Source organism: Dama dama, chromosome 1 (assembly GCF_033118175.1).
Source record: "Dama dama isolate Ldn47 chromosome 1, ASM3311817v1, whole genome shotgun sequence".
Classification (NCBI taxonomy): domain Eukaryota; kingdom Metazoa; phylum Chordata; class Mammalia; order Artiodactyla; family Cervidae; genus Dama; species Dama dama.
In genome coordinates, this window is record NC_083681.1 from 76,747,720 (window position 1) to 76,775,356 (window position 27,637).

General features: G+C 35.0%; 3 protein-coding genes across 3 annotated transcripts; 2 read left to right on the forward strand and 1 right to left on the reverse strand.

The window, feature by feature from the left end:
- Window positions 1–2,483: 2,483 nt before the first annotated feature.
- LOC133063562 (olfactory receptor 4P4-like) lies at window positions 2,484–3,413 on the forward strand. Its single transcript, XM_061153119.1, has one exon. It carries the CDS (start codon window positions 2,484–2,486, stop codon window positions 3,411–3,413), a length of 930 nt encoding a protein of 309 aa, XP_061009102.1.
- A 10,083-nt stretch (window positions 3,414–13,496) lies between these two features.
- LOC133063614 (olfactory receptor 4P4-like) lies at window positions 13,497–14,435 on the forward strand. The gene has a single exon (XM_061153251.1). It carries the CDS (start codon window positions 13,497–13,499, stop codon window positions 14,433–14,435), a length of 939 nt encoding a protein of 312 aa, XP_061009234.1.
- Window positions 14,436–20,206: 5,771 nt separating this feature from the next.
- On the reverse strand, window positions 20,207–21,145 carry LOC133063678 (olfactory receptor 4P4-like). Its single transcript, XM_061153375.1, has one exon. The coding sequence runs from the start codon at window positions 21,143–21,145 to the stop codon at window positions 20,207–20,209; it is 939 nt and encodes a 312-aa protein (XP_061009358.1).
- Between the last annotated feature and the right edge of the window lie 6,492 nt (window positions 21,146–27,637).

The following is a 27,637-nucleotide window of genomic DNA, read 5'->3' on the forward strand; positions in this document are numbered from 1 at the left end:
AATGGCTTTGTTTATGTCTATTCAAATGAACAAGTGATTGCTTCAAGTTCACCAAATCAGTATTTTAAATATCATTTTAGATTAACCTTTATATAGGGGAGAGAGAGAGAGAGAGAGATGAGGAAATATTTCTATGATATAACTGGAGACATGAAATCTTGCTTTTCCATAGCTACACTGTAAGCTAATTTTAAATTTTAAAATTTTTACCATAGATATAACTTAATTGTTTTAAGGCTCCATTGCAAAGAACTTTTCTTTTTGGATGTGACAGAATTAATTTTGTCTGTAAGAGAGTGATAAGCAGAGAATTTATAAATTAACTGATTAAATATAGCTACAAGATTAGGGCAGAAGATATGTAACAAACTTTAAAGAAAGGTTTTAATTACTTATAATGTATTTTGGGATCAACATTGATAGTAAGAAAACTTGGAGTATGTAGTTACCAGTTCTATGTAATATTTGTCATTAGTGTTGAGACACAAACTACATTCTTAGAGGCTATGGTCAACCTCAAGTGAATTGTTTGTATTTCCATATGTCAAATCCATATGATTTAACAGATTGTTTATGAAGTGTTTCAAGCTACCTTTATTCATATTTTGTATATTTCCCATAAGCTTTTAAGTAAAATCCCATCTATTTAGAATAAGAGGATTTGTCTAGTATACCTCAACATTTTCTTCCAGTTTAAAATAATTGCATGGCTTTAAACCTTCAATTTCTATATGAAAGTTATATTTAGTTAACTTTATTATTGACAGCCTCACTGGTAACACAAGAATACATATAATAAAAATATCAATCAATAATTCAGTGGCTAATAAAACAATGACTATTGATTGATTTGAGTATTTTGTGATAAACTATAAAATATTTCACCATTTTACAAATGTTGTTCAGTTAAGTCATGTCTGACTCTTTGCGACCCCATAGACTGCAGCACGCCAGACTCCCCTGTCCTTCACCATCTTCTGGAGTTTGCTCAAATTCATGTCCATTGAGTTGGTGATGCTATCTAACCGTCTCATCCTCATCCACCCACCCTCTTCTCCTTTTGCCTTCAATCTTTCCCAGCAACAAGGTCTTTTTCAATGAGAGATAGCCTAAATTTAGAGGAATAAAGTGATTTGTACCAACTTCACACACTGCAGTGTAATTAATAATGGATTCTAGACCCCAAATGTTTGTCTTCAGCAAGCCTTTCCCACACACCTCCCATGCACTTTTTCTCTGAACTATACAGTGTAAAATTTTTACACGTGGGTTCTGGAAAAGTCTTAGATTGGACAAATAGGAAGAGAAAGTCATACTCCAATTCTAACCACTGAGAAAAATATTGACTCCTAAAGTATGATTCAGTGAGTTAAGGGCAAAGTCATAAAGGTAAAACTTCCTTTTGCTTCTCTGTTTTTAGTTTTAGCTACCATTCTATTCTGCGGTTGATTTAGTGTATGGTTTTTATTGATGTGCCAGAAATAAACATACTTCTGTTATAAAATGTTAGAACTTTACTATCTCAAATCAGTAATAAAAATATAACTAAGGAATCAAAATTTTTCAAACCAATGGCATTGGCTTCTTGCATAGCTTTCATCTTCCTCTTTGTAAATATACATGTATCATTATATAAATAAATATTTAATTTTATATTTGACCTCATTTTAAAATTATTTTGAAGCAGGATGTTTTCTACTAGTGAATATTTTTAGGTTTTATACTTTCTTCTATATCATTAAAGGTAAACTTTGTAATACTTATGCTTAATTGTGTCTTTAACAAATTTGAGTTTGTAGACATACAAAGCAATGTTTCTTTTCAAGAACTTGTATATTTTTTTAGAAGTGGGAAATATTTGGCAACTAATCATTATTTTTAAATAATTTGACTAATTGATCAAATGTATTTATATTTATTGTTTATTTTGAACCTAATGTTCTTAAAGATGGACTTGTGAAAATCATGAAACTAATCAGAAACAAAGAATACTATCAAATTTTCATTTTGTGAAGCTGGAATTATGTTCATTAAACATAGTTTCATGCTATTAGTGTGCTTTAATTAATTTTTACTGGACTAGAGTTGATTTACAATGTTGTGTTTACTTTCTGCTGTACACCAAAGTGAATCAGTTATACACATAGATAGATCCATTTTTCTTCTAGATTCTTTTCCCAATGGGTCATTATAGAGTATTGAGCAGAATTCCCTGTGTTATAGAGCAGATCCTTATTAGTATCCATTTTATTTATAGTAGGGTGTTTATGTCAATTTTAGTCTCCCAGTTTATGTCTCCCTCCTTTCCCCTTGGTAACCATAAGTTCTTTTTATCTACATCTAAAACTCTATTTTCATTTTTGCAAATAACAGAAATAGCAGACATTAGTGTTATCAGAGGTTTTCTCCTTGAATATTTCTGATATCAACTTATGCATTATGTCCTTTCAGGGAACTGTTATGCCTTTTTACTGCACTGGATCATGGAAAATAGAAATAATGTCACTGTGTTTATTCTCTTGGGATTATCTCAAAATAAGAACATTGAAATCTTCTGCTTTGTCTTGTTTTTGTTTTGTTACATTGCTATTTGGATGGGAAATTTGCTCATAATGATTTCTATTATATGCAGTCCTCTCATTGACCAACCTATGTATTTCTTCCTTAATTACCTCTCCCTCTCTGACCTTTGCTACACATCCACGGTGACACCCAAACTAATGACTGATTTATTGGCAGAAAGGAAGACCATTTCTTATAGTAACTGCATGACACAGCTTTTTATCCTTCACTTCCTTGGAGCCATCGAGATTTTTATCCTCACAGGGATGGCCTATGACCGCTATGTGGCCATCTGCAAGCCCCTGCACTACACCATCATCATGAGCAGACCAAAGTGTAACACAATCATCGTCGCCTGCTGTACCGGGGGACTTATACACTCTGCCAGTCAGTTTCTCCTCACCATCTTTTTACCCTTCTGTGGCCCCAATGAGATTGATCACTACTTCTGTGATGTGTATCCTTTGCTGAAATTGGCTTGCATGGATACACACAGGATTGGTCTCCTGGTGGTTGTTAATTCAGGTCTGATTGCTTTGGTGACTTTTGTGATTTTGATGGCTTCTTATTTTCTGATATTACACACAGTCAGGGATTACCCTGCAGAGAGCCGCACCAAAGCTCTTTCCACTTGCAGTTCTCACATCACCGTTGTGGCCCTATTCTTTGTGCCCATCCTCTTCATCTACATTAGACCAGCTGAAACTTTTCCGGAAGACAAAGTGTTTGCTCTTTTCTACACCATCATTGCCCCCATGTTCAACCCTCTGATCTATACATTGAGAAACTTGGAGATGAAGAATGCTGTGAAGAAAGTGTGGTATCATCAATTTCTTAAGAAAGGGCAGTAACCTGCATGAAAAAAAATATTTCAGAAAGTCACTTTAGGGCTAGAAATATCATGAGCCCTGAAAATAGATGTATGGGATGATATACAAGGAGTTTACAATGATTGCAAAAGCTGGCTACAGACTCTTTAGCATTTTCTCAGGTCTCTCCTGGTTGGGAAATTTAATTTTTTCATGTTTATTTTTCCTCTTTTCTTTTCTCATACCTGTCTCAAGAATTCCTTAATTTGACATTGTATTTTGACTGTGCAATAAAATATTTTAGTTCTTCATATATATATATATATATATATATATATATGTGTGTGTGTATATATATGTGTATATATATATATATATATATATATATATATATGAAAGTTTCTCTTTTTTTCTTTTGAAATGCTTAATTTTATAGGAAATAGTAGATGGAGAATAGTGGGAAGTGGATATATTGATAAGTTTTATTTAAATTTACTAGATTTGAGTAAAATAATTATGTCAGTTCTTAAAGTGAAAGTGCTAGTTAGTCATGTCTAACTCTTTGCAACCTCATAGACTGTAACCTGCCATATTCCTCTGTCCATGAAATTCTCCAGGCCAGAATACTGGGATGGGCAAACATTCCCTTCTCCAGGAGATACTCTCCACTCAGATATCTAACATGGGTCTCCCATTTTGCATGCAGATTCTTTACCATCTGAGCTAACAGGCAAGCCCTCTTAAAATATCAGATCAATATTAAATAAGCATCCTTAATTACTGAAACATAAATTCTCTAGTAGCATACAGCCAATTCTCTAATTCTCTCCTCTGGATTGCCAATCTTATTCTAGGGTGCTCTTAATGACATAAACTAAGAGGAATTCATCTAATAGAGGACAAATATTGTTAGATTTTACTTCCAGCTTCTCAGAGGAGAGCATTTAAAGGTGGATTTTTGAGTTGAAGCTAATAGGTAAATGAGTGTAACATTTAACTCCTTTGGCTACTTAGAGTTTATTACCACTCTTCTACATTAAATTTGAATCTCCTTATAAAAAAACAATAACATCTCTGTTTTTGCCAAATAAGATGCTTCTGCAAAGATAGACTCCCTCTTTCTCTCTCAAAAAGGAAATGCAAATCCTAAACCTCCTGGACAATGTTAGTTTCTCCTCTAGTTCAGGTTGCAAACTTTCTTGAATAATTTGTCACAATAAGAAGAGGTTGTAAAATTAATACTCAAAACTTAAAAAAGAAAAACATAGTATGTAATTAAATATATGAAAAGTACACAATGCTAAATTAGTCTTTGTCTCTGTGATTGGGATCAGGAATTTAGATATATTGAAGATGGTTTATCTAAGTTCCATGATGTCTGGGGTCGAAGCTTAGATAATTCAAAAGTTGGGAGGGAGCTAGAAGAGGGGATATATGTATATCTACGGCTGATTCACGTTGAGGTTTGACAGAAAACAGCAAAATTCTATAGAGCAATTATCCTTCAATAAAAAAATAAATTTAAAAAAAAGTTCATTAACTAGAAGCTGAAATCTTTTAATACCTTGAATTGCATGCCTGGAAGTTGAGGTTGGCTGTGAGCTGGGACCTCAGCTGAGCTGCTGGCCATAAAACTCTGTATCTGTCCTGTATGTGTGGGTTTTCAATGGACTAGTTTGGGCTTCTGTATAGTATGGAGGCTGTGAAAAAATATATCTCATTTTCACACCTTCTATGTTATGCTTTCTAAATAGTTAAATGTCCAGTGAAACTATTATCAAATGCCATGTTTAGAAACAGTCCTACACATCTAGACATCTCATTGTCTATACAAACTAGACAATCAAATGCATTGGCTGAGGTTTTGACTACTGAGAATAATTTCTTCACCATTAGCCTTTTGGGAATATTCGTGTTTGAGGCTGCAATGCTATAACATTCCATGTTGAGTCAGTGCCAGATTTTCTGGTAGAACTAAATGCAAACAGATGCAATCATGTGTTTCCTCCTTGGCCAACCCACCATAAGATCACAGTTGTTGACTGAGGGAAAAGAGACAATTTGGCAAGGGTTTCATGAACATTTCTTAAGCGTACAAGACATGTTCAAACATAACCTCTTAGATATCATTCTCACTTGATGATGTGTTGCTGGCAATCACTGAGCTTCTTCATGGTGGAAAATTTACCACTTTGTTTTTCAGTTCAGTTCAGTCACTCAGCTGTGTCTGACTCTTCACAATCCCATGGACTGCAGCACGCCAGACTTCCCTGTCCATCAACAACTCCCAGAAATTGCTCAAACTTATGCTCATCAAGTCAGTGATGCCATTCAACCATCTCATCCTCTGTGGTCCCCTTATCCTGCTGCCTTCAATCCTTCCCAGCATCAGGGTCTTTTCCAATGAGTCAATTCTTTGCATCAGGTGGCCAAAGTACTGGAGTTTCAGCTTCAATGTCTGTCCTTCCAAAGAATATTCAGGAATGATTTCCTTTAGGATTGACTGGTTTGATCTCCTTGCAGTACAAGGGACTCTCAAGAGTCTTCTCCAATACCACAGCTCAAAAATATCAAGTCTTCAAGACACAGCTTTCTTTATGGTCCAACTCTCATATCCATACATGACTACTGGAAAAAGCATAGCTTTGACTAGATGCACCTTTGTTGACAAAGTAATGTCTCTGCTTTTTAATATGTTATCTAGGTTGGTCATAGTTTTTCTTTCAATTTCATGGCTGCAGTCCCCATCTGCAGTGATTTTGGAGCTCAAAAAAATAAAGCCTCTCACTGTTTCTATTGTTTTCCCATCTATTTGCCATGAAGTGATGGGACCAGATGCCATGATCATAGTTTTTTGAATGTTGAGTTTTAAGCCAACTTTTTCATTCTCCTGTTTCACTTTCAGCAAGAGGCTCCTTAGTTCTTCTTTGCTTTCTGCCATATAAGTGGTGCCATTTGCATATCTGAGGTTATTGGTATTTCTTCCCAGCAATCTTGATTCCAGCTTGTGTTTCATCCAGCCTGGTTTATCGCATGATGTACTGTGCATGTAAGTTAAATAAACAGGGTTACAATATACAGCCTTGGCATACTCCTGTCCCTATTTGGAACCCAGTTTCTTGTTTCATGTCCAGTTCTAACTGTTGCTTCTTGACCTGTATACAAATTTCCCAGGAGGCAGGTCAGGTGGTTTGGTATTCCCATCTCTTTCAGAATTTTCCAGAGTTTGTTGTGATTCACACAAGTCAAAGGCTTTGGAGTAGTCAATAAAGCAAAAGTAGATGTTTTTCTAGAACTCTCTTGCTTTTTCAATGATCCAGTGGATGTCAGCAATTTGATCTCTGGTTCCTCTGACTTGTCTAAATCCAGTTTGAACATCTGGAAGCTCACGGTTCATGTACTGTTACAGCCTGACTTGGAGAATTTTGAGCATTACTTTGCCAGTGTATGAGATGAGTGCAATTGTGTGGTAGTTTGACATTCTTTGGCATTGCCTTTCTTTGGGATTGGAACGAAAACTGACCTTTTCCAGTACTGTGGTCACTGTTGAGTTTTCCAAATTTGCTGGCATATTAGTGTTTCACTTAGGAGGGTCTATACTCTTTTGCCTCAGAGACCCTAATCCCTAGACATTAACATGAGTAAGTTTTTGTTCGAATTACTGAATCTGAAGCAGGAGGTGCAGTTGAAGTCATCATCTAGATAATTTATGAACATCCGTTGTCAGTGTTCAAGGTATATCTATCCGCAAGCTAAACAAGTAATTTGAGAAGTACTTGTAATAGGAATTAATGCCCCCTATTGTTTATGTTTTGTTTTTGTTGTTGCTATTATGGTGACCTTAATATATGCATGTCCATCAGAGATACAGTGTTATTTTGGCTACATAGTAATGACAGAGAAATTATATTCCATGGGCTTACATTTGGGCATAATAAGAAGCAAAAATCCATTGAAAGGATCACATGTAAATCCATGGCTGATGCATGTCAATGTATGGCAAAAACCACTACAATATTGTAAAGTAATTAGCCTCCAACTAATAAAAATAAATGAAAAACAAAAAAAGAGTGTCTATTTTAGCTGTGCATTTAAGAACTGTGGAAACAAACGTAGTGTGAACCTTTGTTCCCCTGAAGACCAGTATGAGATGGCCTGGGACCACTATCTCTAGCAGTGACGTGCTTTCACTTGAGGTCAGCTGCTTCAGAATCCCATGATTCTTATTGAAAGAAAGAAGTATATTTCTTGGGACTTACTGAGAAAAAAAAATCTTCTTTTAAATAATAAATAGGATTCACATGTGACAAATTTCTAAAGCAATGACAGAAATTAAAATTTCCAAAATTTCAGGAGGGTAAAACAAACAAATTTATTCTTAAAAGACAAGAAAAGAGGGCAGATTAAAAATAAAAATATATTAAAAATATAAGCAGATATAGAACTATAGAAATGAATCCATGAAGATATGTCAGACTGATTTAATTTATTGAGCTAAAAGATAATAATTATCAGACTAGACTTTTAAATATAGTCATATATGTTAAAGGGGCTTCCCTCTTAGCTCATTCCATAAAGAATCTACCTGCAATGCAGGAGACCCAGGTTCAATTCCTGGGTCGGGAAGATCCCCTGGAGAAGGAAATGGCAACCCATTCCAGTATTCTTGTCTAGAAAATCCCATGGACAGAGGAGACTGGCTGGTTACAGTCCATGGAGTTGCAAGAGTTGGACACAACTTAGCAACTAAACCACCACCACCATACATTTTAAAGAGATTAACCTAAACAATAAAGATGCAAAGTGGTTAAAAGTAAATGAAGAAGGTTGAGTGGGTAAGTACTAATGAAAAGAAAGGTAGTATTCATATTAGTGTCAGAGCAAAATTAATAGAGAAAAGTATGTCGATAGTGTTAATGACATTTCATAACATTAAGAAACTACAAAAATTCTATGAAAATAGGTTTGTATATTTTATGGAAATAGAGGTTTATAAACCTGATGAGATCTCATGGACAGCTATAGCTCACTTGAACCAGAGACTCTGGAAGGTGAATTCCATTTACACACACAGAGATTACTTTTTAAAATATCATATGTTGTGATACAAATTAATTTTCTTCAAATACACATTACTTTGACCACCTCATCTGAAACGTAACAAGGCAGTTACATTTCTACTGCAATAAGCACATATTTTAAACAAGTTGAAATTTAAAACTATACAATAAAGCATCTAGTGAGGTTGGGAGGGTGCTTTGGATTTGAAGCAACACACAGAATATTTTTCATTCTCTTTCCAAACAGTTTATTCCATAGTAAACCGAACTTCGAAACGGGGTCTGGAGTTTCCCTGACAGTTCAGTAGACTCTGCCTTCCAGTGCAGGAAGTGTGGGTTCGATCCCTGGATTGGGGAGTTAAGATCCCACATGCCTCATGACCGAAAACCCAAAGCATAAAACAGAAGCACAGAAGCAATACTGTAACAAATTCAATAAAGACTTTAAAAAAGGTCCACATCAAAAAATAAAATAAAATAACCTGTTTCTGATTTTCTTGGCCTTTGTCTTCTTCAGTGTTTTCTAATATTTCCTCTGTTCAGACATTATCTCTTAGTTCTTCCTCAAATTTTGTTTCAACATAAAGGACATGATTTATAATCTCAGGATTGAACATAAGTGGGCTTTCAGTTTGTACTCACATTCCTCAGAGTATAAGGAATTAATAGCTATGACATAACTATTTTTTAAGGACTTGGCCAGCTTTTCTTTGGGGAGCTGTCTCATCCTTACAAAAAGTGAGAAGGAGGTTGGGGGTTATAATCTCCAAGGTCATCTATTTAAACACCACTTGGAAATCAAACAGAAGGCTTATGTGTACATTTCCATTCCCAGAACCACAGAGGAGATATAACTTTTGGTAGAAAACAACAGCACTATTCAACAAAAATGCCAGTGATGATTCAGTTTTAAAAATCAAAATGATTTTTAGATCATCTAAAAATTTAGATGATTTTAGTTTCAAAAATCAGGAGAGCAATTCTTATTTCTGTAAGGACAGCAGAAAAGTCCCAGAACCAGGATTCATGTGAGCTGATTTTAAGATAAAATTCAATAACTTTAGTAGTGTCGTTAAGATTCTGACTGCATTGAAAACATTGCTACCATTTACTCAGAGATAAAGGATTTTATCTAAAGAGATAATCACCTGGTAAGTAAAATTTCAATCAAGCTATAGTAAAGAATAATTACTTTCAAATACAAAAGATAAATTTTGCATATATAATTTAAATTAAATTTTATCTATAAACGTGCTGATTACATATGTTAATTCCCCTTGTCATATGCCTCAACAGATGTCAAAATTAAGCAGATTTTTGGTACGTTTTTGAGAAATTCATGGAGAAATGATAGCATTTGTGTCACATGGGGATATATTAAAGAAAAGAAGAAAAAACCTTATACTTAAGATGGAAGAGAAAAAAATATTAAAGAGAAAAAAGGGTACAGATAAAATAAGTTAAGGGAATGTACTGATATAGAGATTCATCACTCTTCTGCCTCCACTGCTACTCTGCATAATACGTATTTAGTGAGTAATTAAAAAAGCAAAATGTTACAATATAGAAAATCTTAATACCAGAGGATCCTGAATGTCAAGGTAGAGCAAACTCAATCAGGAAAATTGAGAATAGGATGAACAGTTACACAGAGAGCAAATAGAATTAGTTTAGCCAGAATTGGTACCAGTCTTAAGAGAAACCTTTGAAACTGTTGGGAAACATTAAGCTTATTCACGAATTTTTGTGTAAGACAACTTGGTTATAAAAGTAATAACAAAACAAACAGATAAAAATAACATGTCCCTAGAATCATAAGACTAGTTTGTACCAGAAACCAAATTAGCAATATCCGGATGGTGAAAGAAAATTAAAATAAACCTAAAAACAGTCTTTAGTATTTATCAGTATTTACCCAAATTGTTAAATATTTGGCTTCCTTTTTTACAAAAAAAAGAGATAATAAAATGATCACTGGACACTTATTTGGATTAATTGTTCAATTCATATAAAATGTTTAAAACTTTTCAGGAAATATTAGGTATTATTATCATTACTTATCTTTTATGTCTGTGAAAGACCTGTAAGAAAAATCAATTTGATATGAACTGCAATGGCTTTAATTTTAGCTATTAATATTTCAGCACACTTCTGATTATTTTTTATTGTGCTGTATGAGATACTCAGTCTATACACAATGAAATGAAGAAAAACAAAGTGAAAGAGAAAATAATCGGGCAGAAAGTGAAGAAGAATTAAAGAGCCTCTTGATGAAAGTGAAAGAGGAGAGTGAAAAAGTTGGCTTAAAGCTCAACATTCAGAAAACTAAGATCTTGGCATTCACTCCCATCACTTCATGGCAAATAGATGGGGAAACAGTGGAAACAGTGTCAGACTTTATTTTTCTGGGCAAAATCACTGCAGATGGTGACTGCAGCCTTGAAATTAAAAGACGCTTACTCCTTGGAAGGAAAGTTATGACCAATCTAGATAGCATATTAAAAAGCAGAGACATTACTTTGCCAACAAAGGCCCATCTAGTCAAGGTTATGGTTTTTCCAGTGGCCGTGTGTGGATGTGAGAGTTGGACTGTGAAGAAAGCTGAGGGCAGAAGAATTGATGCTTTTAAACTGTGGTGTTGGAGAAGACTCTTGAGAGTCCCTTGGACTTTGAGGAGATCCAACCAGTCCATCCTAAAGGAGATCAGTCCTGGGTGTTCATTGGTGGACTGATGTTGAAGCTGAAACTCCTATACTTTGGCCACCTGATGCAAAGAGTTGACTCATTTGAAAAGACCCTGATGCTGGGAAAGATGGAGGGCAGGAGGAGAAGGGGACAACAGAGGATGAGATGGTTGGATGGCATCACCGACTCAGTGGACATGTGTCTGGGTGCACTCTGGGAGTTGGTGATAGGCAGAGAGGCCTGGTGTGCTGTGGTTCATGTGGTTGCAAAGAGTTGGACACGACTGAGCGACTGAACTGAACTGATTGCACAGTATGTACCTGCTAATTCTACCTGCACTACCATGAAATATTTATATTTATACTAGAAATGCTCATATTAAAAAGGAGAAATTTGTCATAAATAACAAATTTGTCTTAGCAGCAATGTTAGTCCTTGAAGTTTATCATACAAAATGTTCTCTTTAAATCACATGGATATGAAAATGAGGATCTTGTATATATAAAATCAGTAACTCTAATATTAAAAAGGAAATTGGAAATAATTTGGAAGTGTTAGAAATGTAAGTTATACTTTAAATAGCATGATTATGAAGTCTCTGATATTAAGTTGAAGGCTGTCAAGGAGAGACATTTAAGGGAAAAAAAGGAAACTAATTAAGTGTTCTGATTATTTTCCCATTTTGTTATGATAACATCTAGTTAACATGAGATAGACAGATTTTCAAACTATCCTGCCTATGAATTAATGGAATGTTTCTATTCATTTTTTTTCAGTTAGAATATGCTTTCCTCCAGGATTGTATGAGCAAATTATCAAAATGATCTTAAATTATTGGATTAAAAATATGCTTATAAACTATAGAAGCATATTGGTTAATTAATTGGAAATGAAAGTATCTACAACCTAAACTAAAGTTATTTAAGAAAGTAACTTTTATTTATTTTTCTGATTATAGAAATGCTAATAATATGCATGGTATTCTGAAAAATATTTTCTTGGGATATTTATTTATGAAATTGTCATTATTTCTTAAAGAAATCATTGTAACCTAAAGGAGAACAAAGCAGGGACATTATAATTAATCAAATTATAAAATATTCTATTATAAAAATTATTGAAGCCTGATCCCTATAAAGCAAATGCCATTCACTTATATATTATTGTTATTAGTCATTTTGGCAACATTTGTTTCTCAATTTTATGTGTAATTACTATTATTTTTCCTATTAAATTAAAAGAAATGTCACAGCTACTTTTGCTTCACCCGAAACAGTATTTTCTTTACTGTTTTTGTCCACAATGCTTGCAAATATATCAGACCGTTTTCCAGAATCAGAGCTTCTTCTTGTTCAGTCGCTAAGTGTGTCTGAATCTTTGTGACCTCGTGGACTGTACCACGCCAGGCTTCCCTGGAGTTTACTCAAACACATGTCCATTGAGTCAATGATGCCGTCCAACCACATCATTCTCTGTTACCCCCACCTCCCCCTACCCTGAATCTTTCCCAGCATCAGGGTCTTTTCCAGTGAGTCGGCTCTTCTAATCAGGTGGAAAAAATTTTGGAACTTCAGCTTCAGCATCAGTCCTTCCAATGAATATTTAGGGTTCATTTTCTTTAGGATTGGCTTGTTTGTTCTCCTTGCTGTCCAGACTCTCAAGAGTCTTCTGCAACACCCCAGTTTGAAAGCCTCCATTCTTTGGCACTCAGCCTTCTCTGTGGTCCAACTCTCAGATCTGTACATTACTACTGGAAAAGTCATAGCTTTGACTATATGGACCTATATTGATAAAGTGAAATCTCTTATGCTGTCTAGGTTTGTCATAGCTTTTCATCAGTCAGACAAATGAGTCACTTGTCTTGTGTGCAAGCAACCCACTGATAAAGATAATAATGATTTAGTGCAACAGTTTAAAAAATCACATTCCACAAGAAAATATCAACATTTTAAACAAAGACAGGGTTCTACCTGGCAATTGCACAACTTACTTTACTCCCTTCACTTTAAATATGCTTGTTTGAATCTCCTAAGCAAACAAGCCACTTCAGGAAAGGAAATGTATCTTTCCTAAACTCACTTTTCATCCCATACATAAGATGACTGTGCATGTTTGTTTATACTTAAGCAAGTGTATTTATCATCACTATTCTCTTTCACTCTAGAAAATAATCAGATCTGGTATATTATATGGCAAGATATTCATACAAGGTTTAGAATTAACTGTTTAAAAGTATAGTATAGGAAGCTGATTTACTCAATGGATGTATTTCTCCAACACTCACCCTGATTGACTCCATGCTTAGTCAATATTTCTCATTCTAACCTGTCTTTTTTTTTTTTTTTCAGGCAAACTCACTGAGTCTTCACTGCATTAGACCATGGAATATACCAATAACATCACTGAATTCATTCTCTTGGGACTTTCCCAGAACATGAAAATCAAACATGTGTGCTTCCTACTATTCTTATTTTGTTACATAGCTATTTGGATGGGAAACTTGCTCATCATGATTTCTATCACATGCAGTCAGCTAAATGATCAACCCATGTATTTCTTCCTTAATTACCTTGCTCTATCAGATCTGTGTTATACGTCAACAGTGACACCCAAGTTAGTCACTGACTTGCTGGCAGAATGTAGCACAATTTCATACACTGCCTGCATGGTGCAGCTTTTTGCCATGCACTTCTTTGGGGGGATTGAAATCTGTGTCCTCACCGTGATGGCCTATGACCGCTATGTGGCCATCTGCAGGCCCCTGCGCTACACCGTCATCATGAGCAGGACCAGACGCTTTGCCATGGTCAGTGCTTGTTATGCTGGGGCATTTCTGCACTCCTTTGTCCAGGGTCTCCTCACCATTAACTTGCCATTCTGTGGCCCCAATGAAATAGATCACTATTTCTGTGATGTGTATCCTTTGCTGACACTGGCCTGCACAGACACCTACAGGGTTGGGATCCTAGTGGTGGCCAAAGCAGGCATGATGGGGTTGGTGATCTTTGTGGTCGTGATGCTGTCCTACATTTTGATATTATACACCATCAAGGCTTACCCTACAGAAAGCCGGTACAAAGCTCTTTCCACCTGTGGTTCCCACATCACAGTTGTGGTTCTGGGCTTCGTGCCTATTCTCTTCATTTACACTAGACCGGTCACAACGTTCCCAGAAGACAAGGTGTTTGCTCTCTTCTACACCATCATTGCTCCCATGTTCAACCCTCTGATTTACACTCTCAGAAATGCAGAGATGAAGAATGCCTTGAGGAAGGTCTGGTGCCAGAAACTATTTTTGATTGCAAAGCAAAGCATCTGAAATCACTTTGCTTCCTCATTACACATCTTATTCAAGTGATATTTGCTTACTTTAGTTCAATAAACAATGAACTTTGCTCTAGAAAAACTAAGCATAAACAATAGTATCAGTTGAAATCCTTTTATTCTATCAATCCATGTTTCTGATTAACATCTTCCCCTAGTAACAGGAGTCATCATTTCCTTGTTGAAGTGACACTTTGCTTTGATTGTTTTTTCTCTTTCCATAAGTCGCTAAATGGATGTTACCATTTTAATTTCCCCATACTTTGGTTCCATGAAACAAATCTCCAAGTGTACATAAGCTACAATCATGTTGATCATCCCAGACAGAAAGTCCATAGAACCTTGCTATACTCCCTGCATTCTCATAAAAAAGGAGTATCAAAAATTAAAGTCTTATTTTCTATTCAGCTGAGGACGTCCCATATTCATTGCACTATTTGAAAAGCAAAATTTAGTTATGTAGGAACTGAACAACAAAAATATGATTTATGTGAGAATCACTATATAAAAATTGGAACATGTTTCTAAAGTGATTTTAATGAAATCATCTTAAAATGACAAAAATTAATAATTATATAACCTTTTACCATAACAATATCTTCATATATATTGAAACATTAGTTTGGAAATAAAAAGGATACCTATATGATTTATTGCTCAAATTGAGATATTTGAGTGTAAAAAAGTGGAGTTCTGTGACTAATTATGCTGAAATAATGGACATAAAATGGGATTGTATCAAGCAAGTAGGATGTCTACCTACTTTTCAATGTCTGAGATGTATGGATATTCTTCTAGTGAAAAGGTTAGTGGCAGGAACATTGCAGATCTGCATGTTATCTTAGTTGAAGTCAATGGGGTTTTGAAAACAGAAGTAAATGATAGTACTGAAATTATTCGATCCAGTGTATACTTCAGGTTTTCCATTACCATCGCGTTGCCGTGCCCTCCTCCAGGGGATCTTCCCCACCCAGCGATCCAGCCCAGGCCTCCTGCGTCTCCTACATTGCAGGCGTATTCTTTACTAGTGCCATCTGGGAAGCCCGAAACAAAAGTACACATTTTCAATTTCCATAGAATTTCTATACACTTTGATATCCCTAGATATATATAGAACCAAGAAGCATCTCTTTTCAAATAATTGGATTTTATTTTTTTCTTAATTCTTTAGCAAAATAAGATTCATTGGACATCATGAAAATAATTCGAAGGGGAGGAATAATGCATTATGTTGCACATGTATAGGGGCTTCCTAGGTGGACCTAGTGGTGAAGAACCCGCCTGCCAATGCAGCCAAGGGAAGATATGTGGGCTCAGCCCCCGGGTGGGGAGGAGCTCCTAGAGGTGAGCATGGCACCCCACTCCAGTATTCCTGCCTGGAGAATCCCGTGGACGGAGGAGCTGGCAGGCTGTGGGTCATGGGGTCGCAAAGAGTCAGACACGACTGAAGCAACTTAGCAGCAGCAGCAGCAGCACGTGTGAAGGGAAAAAAATAATAGATAGACTGAATATGCAAATCAATGTAAATTTACATATGCAAATATGTAAATACAAAATGCAAATATGTAAATAAATCCATATAGGGAAAGACAAAACAATGTCATAGCACAGTGTATAATGAAAAATTTCAGAAGCGTTCAAATGTGGAAGTAAGGGGAATATTCATATAGGTACTAAAAATTAAAAAAAATGTTATTAGAGCAATTGATAACCTAGCTAATTCTATGAATTATTATGACGTCTACATCATGATGCATGCTGGTTTGCATTAGTTCATTAAAGGTATCTTGAAGCAATGAGAAAATTATTAACAAGTGTTTCATTTTTTAATACCTTACCTTAGGTTAAAAGAGTTTGTTTTCCAATAATATTATTATTATAAAATGTTGAGTTACTTTAAAATTGTACTAATAGTAGAGATGGCAGTTATGATTCAAGTGATTTATTAAAATATGAATTTAGTAACAAGTGAACAGGAAGCATGCAGATAAATAATATTTTACTAAGTGAGGGGCCCTGAAAAGACCTTGTTCTTTTTTTTTTTCCCTCTGTTGTTTAGAGATATTAGTAAATAGCTTATAAGCTAATTGTGATGCTGAAAGGAAATGTGTATTGTTGTTCTTAGAATAGAAACTGCTCAAAATTGTTTTGCTACTGTTCTTATTTCTAATGTTATATTAGAAATATATATATTATTTCTAATAATAATATTAGAATACAATTCTAATAATTTCTGTAATTTAATTTCTGTGAAACAAGAATTTTATAATAAATATTTTATTTTTACTTTTTCATTATATCAGAAATATAAGTAGAAGATTTCTGTGGCTTATGTTCATGCATATTTAAGTAACATATATGCAAAACAGAAAAAAAGACACAGATGTACAGAACAGAAATTTGGACTCTGTGGGAGAAGGCAAGGGTGGGATGATTCGAGAGAGCAGCATCAAAACATGTATATTATCTAGGGTGAAACAGATCATCAGCCCAGGCTGGATGCATGAGACAAGTACTCGGGCCTGGTGCACTGGGAAGACCCAGAGGTATAGGGTGGAGAGGGAGGTGGGAGGGGGGATCGGGATGGGGAATACATGTAAATCCATGGCTGATTCATGTCAATGTATGACAAAAACCACTACAATATTGTAAAGTAATTAGCCTCCAACTAATAAAAATAAATGAAAAAAAAGAAAAAAAAGAAAAGGCATATAATAAAAAATGTCTACATATTAACATGTAGCAAAAATGTTTGTATATTTAAATATTTGTGAGTATACTTACCCACTCATATGCCATTGAAAGGAATACAAAATAAAATGAGATGGATTCAGCCATTCATTATTGTAAATTATTAGAATAAAAAAGTGCTAAAAATAATCTTTTCTCTTAAGGAATGAAATCAGAACTTCTTTAAAGTTACCTGGAACTGAACTGAAAACACTAAATGTGATAGTAAGAATTTCAGGGGAAAAAATGCCACTTTTAAAGCATTTAGTTGGGGAGTAATTATGATTTGTGTTGAATTATCAGACTTTTCTAAATCCTCCTTTGAAATTGTTAGTCATTGTCTTAACAGTATTACTTTTTATTTCTTCTTGTCCAGTTACAAATGTCTTAATTCCAAAGAACTATAGTTCTCTCATGAGCTTTATAACATTTTATTAAATTGCTAAATAGGGTAACAGTGTTTGGTAGGATGGAAAACTTGAGGTGAAATTGCATATTTTCACCCAAAGTTTAAAAGAAGCATGCTGTTTAATTAATGGTACCTCATCAAGATAAAGGATATTACTAAAATAAAATAAAGCACCAATTTGAAAAGTAACAAAAAAAAGTAACATTATAATAAAATATGATTTCAATCTTCATAAGATATATGTGGTAATTTTTTTCTCATAAAGCTCTATAAACTCTAGTTCTGAAATATTGATCTAATTATCTATGTTATTTTACAGAGGTGCAAATTGAAACTCAGCAGATAAAATTCTTTCTAAGCATCAAATGGCAAAGTCCAGTTAAGACAGTTAAGTAGTCAGGTTTGTGTCTGTGTGTGCTAAGTTGCTTCAGTAGTGTCTTTTTGTGACCTTATGGACTATAGCCTGCCGGGCTCCGCTGTCCATGAGATTATCCAGGCAAGAATAGTGGAGGGGGTTGCTACGACCTCCTCCAGGGGGTCTTCCAGACTCAGGGACTGAACTCATGCCCCTTAAGTCTCCTGCATTGGCAGGTGGGTTCTTTACCACTAGCACCACCTGGGAAGCCCCGTAAGTAGTCAGGTAAGGGAAACCAAAAGCCATAAAATTGATGGCAACACTCAAAGTTTTATTTAAAGCTTTTTAGCAAGGAGGAAGTCATCGTAAAGGCAGAGATCAAAGTCTTCATCCTCAGAAATGACATGTACAGTAGTTCATTTCAGCTCAGTTACTCAGTCGTGTCCAACTCTTTGTGACCCCATGGATTGCAGCATGCATTTATAGTAGAAAAAGCAGAAAATAGAGTGGAAGGGATTATCAGACTAGATAAAACTGAGGAACACCTGATTTAGTTTTAAGGAAAACTGATAGTTGGGTAAATGAATCTTACTTCTTCAAAGATAGTCTTAACTCCATTAAATTCCATCAGATAATTGCTCAAAAATTCCATTTTTTTCTCTCTACTTTCTCTCTCTCTCTCTCTCTCTCTCTCTCTCTCTATATATATATATATATATATATATATATATATATATATATATATATATATATATATATATATATATATATATATATATATATATATATTACACACATCAGACTTCCCTGGTAGCTCAGCTGGTAAAGAATCCACCTGCAATGCAGGAGACCCCTGGTTGAGTCTTGGGTCAGGAAGATCCCCTGGAGAGTGGATAGGCTACCCACTCCAGTATTCTTGGGCTTCCCTGATGGCTCAGTCAGTAAAGAATCTGCTTACAATGTGGGAGACCTGGGTTCAGTCCCTGGGTTGGGAAGATTCCCTGGAGGAGAACATGGCAACCCACTCTGATACTTTTGCCTGGAGAATCCCCATGGACAGAGAAGCCTGGTGGGCTACAGTCCACGTGGTCACAGAGTCAGATATATCTAAGCACAGCAGCAGAATATACATACATACACACACACACACACATATATACATTCCCATCACTGAGTCTGATCTATATTTTGTCAAATATTATTTTAGGATTATTCTACACTTGAATTTAGATAGTAAGTGAAAATCTTTTACCTTGAGATAGATCATCTATTCTGAGGAACGAAGGGATTTATATTTTCTTCTTTTTTGTAGCAAAGTCAGTTGTGGTTTATTTATTCCTTGATCATATATACTTAATGTCAAACTCAGTTAAAATAGCATGAATTTGTGTGTTAAAATAGCATGAGTTTATATATATATAAACACATATATTTTCCCCAATGCTTACAATGTCACTTCACAAACAGATCACACAGTGACTTGCTTTTCAGAGGAACATGCCATGTAGACTATAAGACTGGACTTTACACTATGTTCTACTTAGATCTATATATTCTCTTCACTTAAGTAAAATAATAGTGGTTCACAAATGCACAAAAAAATCTCTAGGTATTTGATTAAAAGAAGTCTAGAGTTGTAAGACATGAGGCTAGGTGTACAGTTCTGAAAGGAGTTTGCAGTATGTGATTGCTCCTATTTTCCTGTAACTGCCTTTTTGTTGCTGTTTAGTTGCTGAGTCATGTTCAGCTGTTTTGCATCCCCACGGGCTGTAGCCCACCAGGCTCCTCTCTCCATGGATTTCCCAGGCAAAAACACTGGAGTGGGTAGCCATTTCCTTCTCCAGGGGCTTCCTGGCCCAAGGATCGAACCTGTGTCTCCTGCATTAGCAGGCGAATTCTTTAACTGTCTTTTACCTTTTAACATAATATTACCTTTCATACCTTGAGGCCAAGTGTATTGACAGCCAGGTCTCCCCCAGGTTTAGCCTCCAACAGAAGCAGGACCACTCTCCCTCCAGATTTTTCAGTGTGTTTTCACTCTGCAAAAAGTTTTTTTTCTTTTCTTTTCTTTTTTAACAAAGAGGATTATTAGTGAAAAGTGAAATCAAGGAAAATGCATTGAGAGGAAAATAAAAGCAGGAACCACTGAGGACAAGCTGTTTTAGAAGACTTGGCTTTTACACATTCTGACTGATTTTCCCATTAGCAGGAAAGAATCAGCAACAGAGGGAGTGATGAGAAGACAGTCACTGGCATCAAAGATGAATGACCTTCAAATCATTAGCCTTCCTTCCCAGAACCTTTTATTGCACCAAACTCTTCTTATGGAATTTTTCATCTCCATGTTTCTAAGTGTGTAGATAAGCGGGTTGAGCATGGGGACAATAATTGTGTAGAAGAGTGTAAACACTTTATCTTCTGGTAATGTTGTAGCAGGTCTAATGTAAACAAAGATGACAGGTATGAAAAAGAGGATCACGACTGTGATGTGGGAACTACAGGTGGAAAGTGCTTTATGGCGGCTTTCTGCAGAATATGTGTGCACGTTATACAAAATCAAAATGTAGGAGGCCATGAAAACCACAAAGATCCCCAGTCCCATCAAGCCAGAATTGGCAATGACAAAAAAGCCAATTTTGTGTGTATCAGTGCAGGCTAGTTTCAACAAAGGATACGCATCACAGAAATAGTGATCTATTTCATTAGGGCCACAGAAAGGTAAAACAATTGCAAGAAGAAATAGACCAAGAGAATGAAGAAGTCCCCCGGCACCTGATGCTATGAGAATTGAGTGACGTCTTTGCCTGTTCATGATGATGGCATAGTGGAGAGGTTTGCAGATGGCCACATAGCGGTCATAGGCCATTCCTGTGAGGATGAAGACCTCAATCCCCCCAAAGAACTGTGTGGTGAAAAGCTGTGTCACGCAGTTTTTATAGGAAATGACCTTTTTCTCCAGCAGTAAGTCAGTCATGAGTTTGGGTGACATAGTGGAGGTGTAGAAGAGATCTGAGGGTGCAAGGCAGTTAAGGAAGGAGTAAACGGGCTGGGTGATTGGCTGACTGCATGAAATAGAAATCACGATGATCAAGTTCCCCAACCAAATAGCCAGGTAACAGAATAAGAAAAATAAAAAGCAGAGGATCCGGGCTTTCTTGTCCGTAGAAAGTCCCAAGAGAATAAATTCAGTAACATTATTTCTATCTTCCATGATCTGATGGTCAAGAAAGTTATCTGAAATGACGAAAGCAATGAAATTAATCATTGATGAGAAAATGGAAACCTATTATCTACTTAAAATGGCACCAATGCCTTTTAAAGACACGTTATTTTGAGACCCACTGAAATCATTTTTGTTTAATACAACTCTTTTGAATATCTAGTACTAATATTCTTCTAAGAGCTAAGCATACAGTGATAAATTAGACAAAGTTCCAGTTTTTATATAATTTAAATTATTTTGTGAGGAAGCAAGGAATTATATTTGTCAAGAATAAAAAAAAGAGATAATAGTGTTAAGTAGGGATTAATACTGTAATCCCTAGCCTAGGGATTAGGATGCAAAATAGAGGCAACTACAGAAGCTGCTTGATTAAGTGGTTTCTAATGAAATCACAAAATTGGTGTAGGGAGTGTGGGTGGGCTTTACAGTGCTCGGTGCAGAGTCAGTGTTAAATAAATGTCAATTAAATAAAAAAACTGGAAACTGAACAAAGTGCTGTAATTTTGAAGGAATAATACAAGAAATAATCAATCACCCTTTAGTCAGGCAATTCATTATAAAATTGAAGAACAAATCATTTTTAGGAGTGGACTCATAATCCTTTTTGACTTTTAAGAAGAAATAATTCCTTCATGTGAAATACTCCATGAAACTTCCATATTTCTTAAACTTAATTTGTAGCATCTCTAGGTTAATATATCTATAACTCTGCTTTTCCTATTTGTCTATATTTCTCTTGCAAGATTATATCCTGTTTCAAAATAAATTAACATTTAGAGGTTATTTGAGTTAAGTCTTGTCAGACTGTAATTATAGTTGCCTAGTTTGGAAATAATATACTGAGAAAAGGGCTCCTCTAATTCCAAAATAGTTCCCCCAAACACAATACAATAAACAAGATGTAGCACTTCTTCCCTTAATTTCTTAGAGAATTCACCCACACAATCTGCATGACTATATAAAAGAATCTCTTCAGTTCTCTAAAATAGAAGCAGTTATACCTGTATTCAGGTAATCATCTGGTAAATACACTATATAAGCAGACAAAATACCTAGTTTTTTCCTCCCATTCTGTTGCTTAGTTGTTCATTCCCTAGGATCCCAGTCTCCCATTCATGAAATAAAGCGATTAGATAATCTCTGAAGATCTCCCCAGATCCCAATATTGTGTGATTTCTGATTCTCCATTAATTTGAGGAAGACATCTGTTACCTCTCTCCTGCCTTCCCTTCTCTGCTTGATACATTGAGACTATGAAAAGTAACAAATACAGTGGCAATTTCATTACAATTCCTGTGCCTCAGTTTACTTCTTTGTAAAAATCAAGGTAAAGATAATATCTCTTTATATGGTGATTTTTTTGAATAATTAGTTTCTAAATATGAAAATTCTTAAAACAGTATCTGGAAAGTACTATATATTTAATAATTACTGGCCATCCTCAACAATTACTAAGGGTTTCCCTGATGGCTCCGATGGTAAAAGTCTGCTTGCCATGAAGGAGACCAGGGTTCAATCCCTGGGTTGGGAAGATCTCCTGGAGAAGGGAATGGCTATACACGTCAATAAATATTTTTGTCTGGCGAATTCCATGGACAGATGAACCTGGTAGGCTACAGTCCTTGGGGTCACAAAGAGTCAGATACAACTGAGCAAATAACACACACATGATTACTAACTATAAGATCAAGGCCCAGAGAAAATATAAGTACACCATCTTAGGAATTGTATCTTGTACTATCCTTCCCTAAACAAGATAGGAAATATTATTAATAGTAATATCAGAAACTTCAGAGATAGAGTCGTGTTCAGCACATGCAAGAGTCTTCACCTCCTTAAATACTTTTTCCTTCTTCCTTAAAATAAGCATGCAGTACCTAATTTACAGGACTACTGTGGAATGTAAATAAGCTTACATATACAGAATTTTATGCTCAAAAACATGTTAGTTTCCCCTCCTTCCTCTTGGAAGCCCATAGTGTTATAAATTTAGGAGGTCCTCACACTATTTGAGTGGTAGTAGATTCTAGTAACTCATAATTAAGATTATGAGTTCTGGACCAACATAGAATGAGATACTGGCTCCAAAATTGACTTGGAGCATAATCACAGATAAAATATATAAGCTCAGCTTCTTCACCTATAAAATGAATAATACTGTAATTAACTCTGAGATCTGCTGTAAAGGTGTGATGAGGTCACTTATATAACAGCTTAGGACAGAAACTGGTATATATTAAGATAAAACATTTAGTACATATTCATTGTCATTGACATCATATATGTCATATCAGTGATATATTGTATTATTCTTACTATACGTTTTGAATAGCTTATTTAAAATATGTCATATTGTAACACGGGATAAATATGGATAAGACATAGCAGAGCTTCCCTGCCGTAAGCCGTCTGCTCTTTCTTACCTGGAGGCTGGGCTTGCTCACTTTGGGGAAACAGCCTATCATTGAGCAAAACCTTTCTCTTTGGTCTGCGTTGAGCTGCCTTCCCCACATTTCTGAAGATAAATGTACTGCTTATTTCAGCCAGTTAATACTTTTGTTTTCTTTCTTTTGAATTAATTAACCTTATCCAAATTGACAGATGTTTATGTTCTCCTTTGATAATTTTTCTTCATCTCAACTAAACTTAGGAAAAAGAAACCTACCACTTAAATACTATCCATTCAAGTAGCTTGTTTGAAAATTTCATCATACATTTTTGCTTCTGCATAATCTTAGAAGCATACTGGAGTTTTGATTTTATTTTTTTTAAATACATCTTCTGTTTCTTCACTGCAATACTGTCCACTTATCTGCTGGACCAGTGCATTCTTCTTTATATTAAACATTTTTCCATAATGGAATTCAAAGAGCTAATAATATGATTAAATTTGTGAAATATGAAAAGACAAGTAAATCTAGTAATATTTTGATATCTGCTGAGAGACATGGCACTGATAACTTTAAGAGCTCATGTGCAAATCACCATTCATGATAGTTGAAGCCAGGTTTTCCCAAATAGTAAAAATAGCATTTTAAAGTTTCTGGAATTTTTCAGAGGTTAGTTAGAAGGCTTAGACCATAAATGCAATCAGAATGATTCAAATATTCATTTTAAGGAAAGTATTATAATTAGGAACTGGATTTAACTTACCAGCTGCTTAACTCATCAGACATTTCTTATAAGATGAGGCTTCACACCTAAGATAAAGTCAGAATATTAAAAATTATCATTTCCATGCAGTAATCCATCTCTAATTGCATAAAATCTTACAAGAGAACTCGTGAGTTCCGCTGTTACAGATATGTTTGGTAAATTGAACTAATTTTGAGATTTTTTTTTAGCATGCAGTTTTTCCATTTCTAAAAAAAATAAATGTGTCTCTGTGATATTTTACCTTTGTCTCTATAGAAAAGTTACACACATACATATATACATGATATATTCTGCTTGATGTTAAATTGGCACTTAAGGAGAATTCTGACAAAATGTGTAATATAGAAAAGGTCTCAATATCTCTGAAGATATAGAAATTTCCCATCAGTATACTTCGCCAAAGATGTAAATCATAGCTTCAATTTCTCAATTTCTCCCTAATAAATAAATATGCCAAAGTTCTTAATTACATTTCCCTATTGCATCAACATCCAAACCACTGAGATCAGACATGGACATGGAGACTATGAGGAGATGGAGTGTATAATGACTATGGACGTGGAGTATATAAAGCTCGTTTGTCAGGACAGGGCACAATCAGCTGAGGGAGACTGAAGTCGGCTACCATGGGAAATACTGAGAACCCTACAGCTAGAATTAAAAGTTCAGAGAGTAGACCCAGGACTTAAGACTTAAATTTTCCTGGGGAGAAAAAAAAAAAAAAAAGCTTGTTAGGGAATTATAATTTCTGGCTGATGCCTGGAAAAGACTTCTATGCTTTACCCCTATGCTTTTATTTGTGGGGCGGGGGTGGGGGGGGGGTGGAAACTCACATGCCCCCATGGGCTGTCTTGCAGATGCACAGACAATTTCCCAATTTATAAGGCAAACTTACATATAAGTTTGTAAGGCAAACTCCTTTCTAAAAAGATATGCTTTTTCCTGATTGAATTCTCCATATGTATATTGCAGAAAACATATTTTAAAAAGAATTGTAACAAAAATAAAATGGTCTCATAAATTTATTCGTATAAAAATATTTACTATCTCCTAATTCTAAAAGGTCTGACTTGGACAAAACTTACTATGGAGAATGCATTTGTTGTTGTTTAGTCGCTAAGTGATGTCCCACTCTTTTGCAAATCCACAGAATGTAGCTTGCCAGACTCCTCTGTCCATGGAATTTTCCAGCAAGAATATTGGAGTGGGTTTCCGTTTCCTTCTCCAGGGGAACATCTTGACCCTGTGATCAAACTCACATCTCCTGCATTGGCAGGTGGGTTCTTTACCATAGACCACCAGGGAAGCCCTAGAGAATGTATTTAGTGGTGAACAAAACAGCCTTTGTCCTCAGTGAGGCTGGAGACTAATGAAAGAGACAGGCAATGAAACAAACAAGAAAATAAGCAAGTGTATAATTACAAATAGTATATTTTAAATAAACAAATAGGAAGTTGTGGGTCATTTCTTTTCAATCTATAGAAGTTTTAGTCAAGTGTAAATCTTGGACATTTTTATGTTATACAGATATTTATTCCTTAGTTGCCTCTTGAATTTTACTTTATGTAATTCCATAAGACAATTGTATTTTCTCATCCATTTTTTACCTGAAAATGTAGTATTTATATTTGTTGAAAAGTTGAAATCATACAACTGAATTAATCCTTTAAGATATTTACTTAATCTTTATTGTTTGTCTGAAAGCTTCTAAGATCTTTTAATGTACCATTGAATTTTTTTAAACAGTCAGTGGGTGTCTGTGAATGGATCTATTTCTATAGTTTCTTTAAAGTTTACCATTTGTCAAAGGATACAGTTTAAAAGAGAATATAATTGAATTTTTATGCAAATGATGAATGGACATTTCAAAGATTCTATTGAATTTATTATTAATATTTAATGTAGAAACCAATAAGATGTTAAAATCAGTTCAGGCAACAGTTCACCACATATTTACCATCAGTAAGGGGTGCTAAAATGAATTTATAAGTTGATGCAAAATAGTCAAATATCCAACGGGCTATCATTAATTGCATTTCACCTGACACAATTTGAATTTCTACGTCCAGGCATTGTTGATATTGATATTATTTTGTGAGAATCAACTTCTCTATTTTGAGTTGTAAAATGTCTTAGCCAAAAATAATGAAAGGTAGATAATAACCTGAATGCAAGAACTAGTAGGGTCACTCACTAAATTACAAAGAATCTCACTGTGCTTTCTTGATATTATATGTGCTATTAATGATCCATCTGAAGAGAGAAGTATGGCTGATGCTCTTGAGAACCTAAGAAGGGAGGAGATTACAGTGCAAAAGTGAAGGAGCTAAATCATAATTCCCTGGTTAATGGTTGATATTGACAATGCAGGGTTTGCTTGTTTATCTTATTAAACTATAGTTTATTTACAGTGGTGTGTTGGTTTTGGGTATATAGTCATGTGATTCAGTTCATATATATGTATGTTCATATGTATGTGTATTTTCCATCTCAGATTACTTTTCATTATAGGTTATTACAAGATATTGAGTATAGTTTCCTGTGCTATACAATAGATCATTGTTGTTTATCTATTTTATATTTGGTAGTCTCTATCTGTTAATCCCAAATTGCCAATTTATCCCTCCCCTCCCCTTTTCTTTTGGTAACCATAAGTTTGTTTTCTGTGTCTGTGTATTTTTCTATTTTGTAAATAAGTCTATCTGTGTAATTTTTTTTTTTTTTTAGAATCCACATATAAGTGATTGCATGTATTTGTTTTTCTCTGTCTGACTTATTTTACTTAGATTTCTTGGTCCATCCATGTTGCTGCAGTCTCCAAGTTTTTTAATAATCCACAGTCACAACTTTTATTCCAAGAATAAAAATAAAACAGAAACATTTGTGTTAATTTTTGAAGTTTTATTTTTCAATAATACAAATCTGGTTGGTTGGAGGATAGGGCTTCTGAAGCAGGCGAAACTTTGAGGGTTGGCTGGTCTTCTTATTAAAGACCCTGCTTATTTCACACCAGAAAGTGATCTTTAACTTTCCTGCTCTGTTATGTTCTCTGACGTGTATACTGTGCATGCCCTATCCAGGAGTTCTCAGATAGCCGTCAAGAATTAGGTTTAAAACAATAAGCAAATATGTTAGGATCTTTTTATAAGAATTTCTAGCACATACTATTTTTAGGTTTATTTGTTGGGCATTTTAAACTGAGTCATATAACTATGCTATTTTTCTTGTTTATATTGTGAACCCATTTTAAGAATCCTCAACATTGAAACTCCTTTTTATCTAACATGGCTCTCTCTACAGCTTGAAAACAAATTCTCATGCAAG

Bases quoted from the DNA above. Each gene is read 5' to 3' on its own strand.
- LOC133063562 (XM_061153119.1), top strand. From the start codon at position 2,484: ATGGAAAATAGAAATAATGTCACTGTGTTTATTCTCTTGGGATTATCT.
- LOC133063614 (XM_061153251.1), top strand. From the start codon at position 13,497: ATGGAATATACCAATAACATCACTGAATTCATTCTCTTGGGACTTTCC.
- LOC133063678 (XM_061153375.1), bottom strand. From the start codon at position 21,145: ATGGAAGATAGAAATAATGTTACTGAATTTATTCTCTTGGGACTTTCT.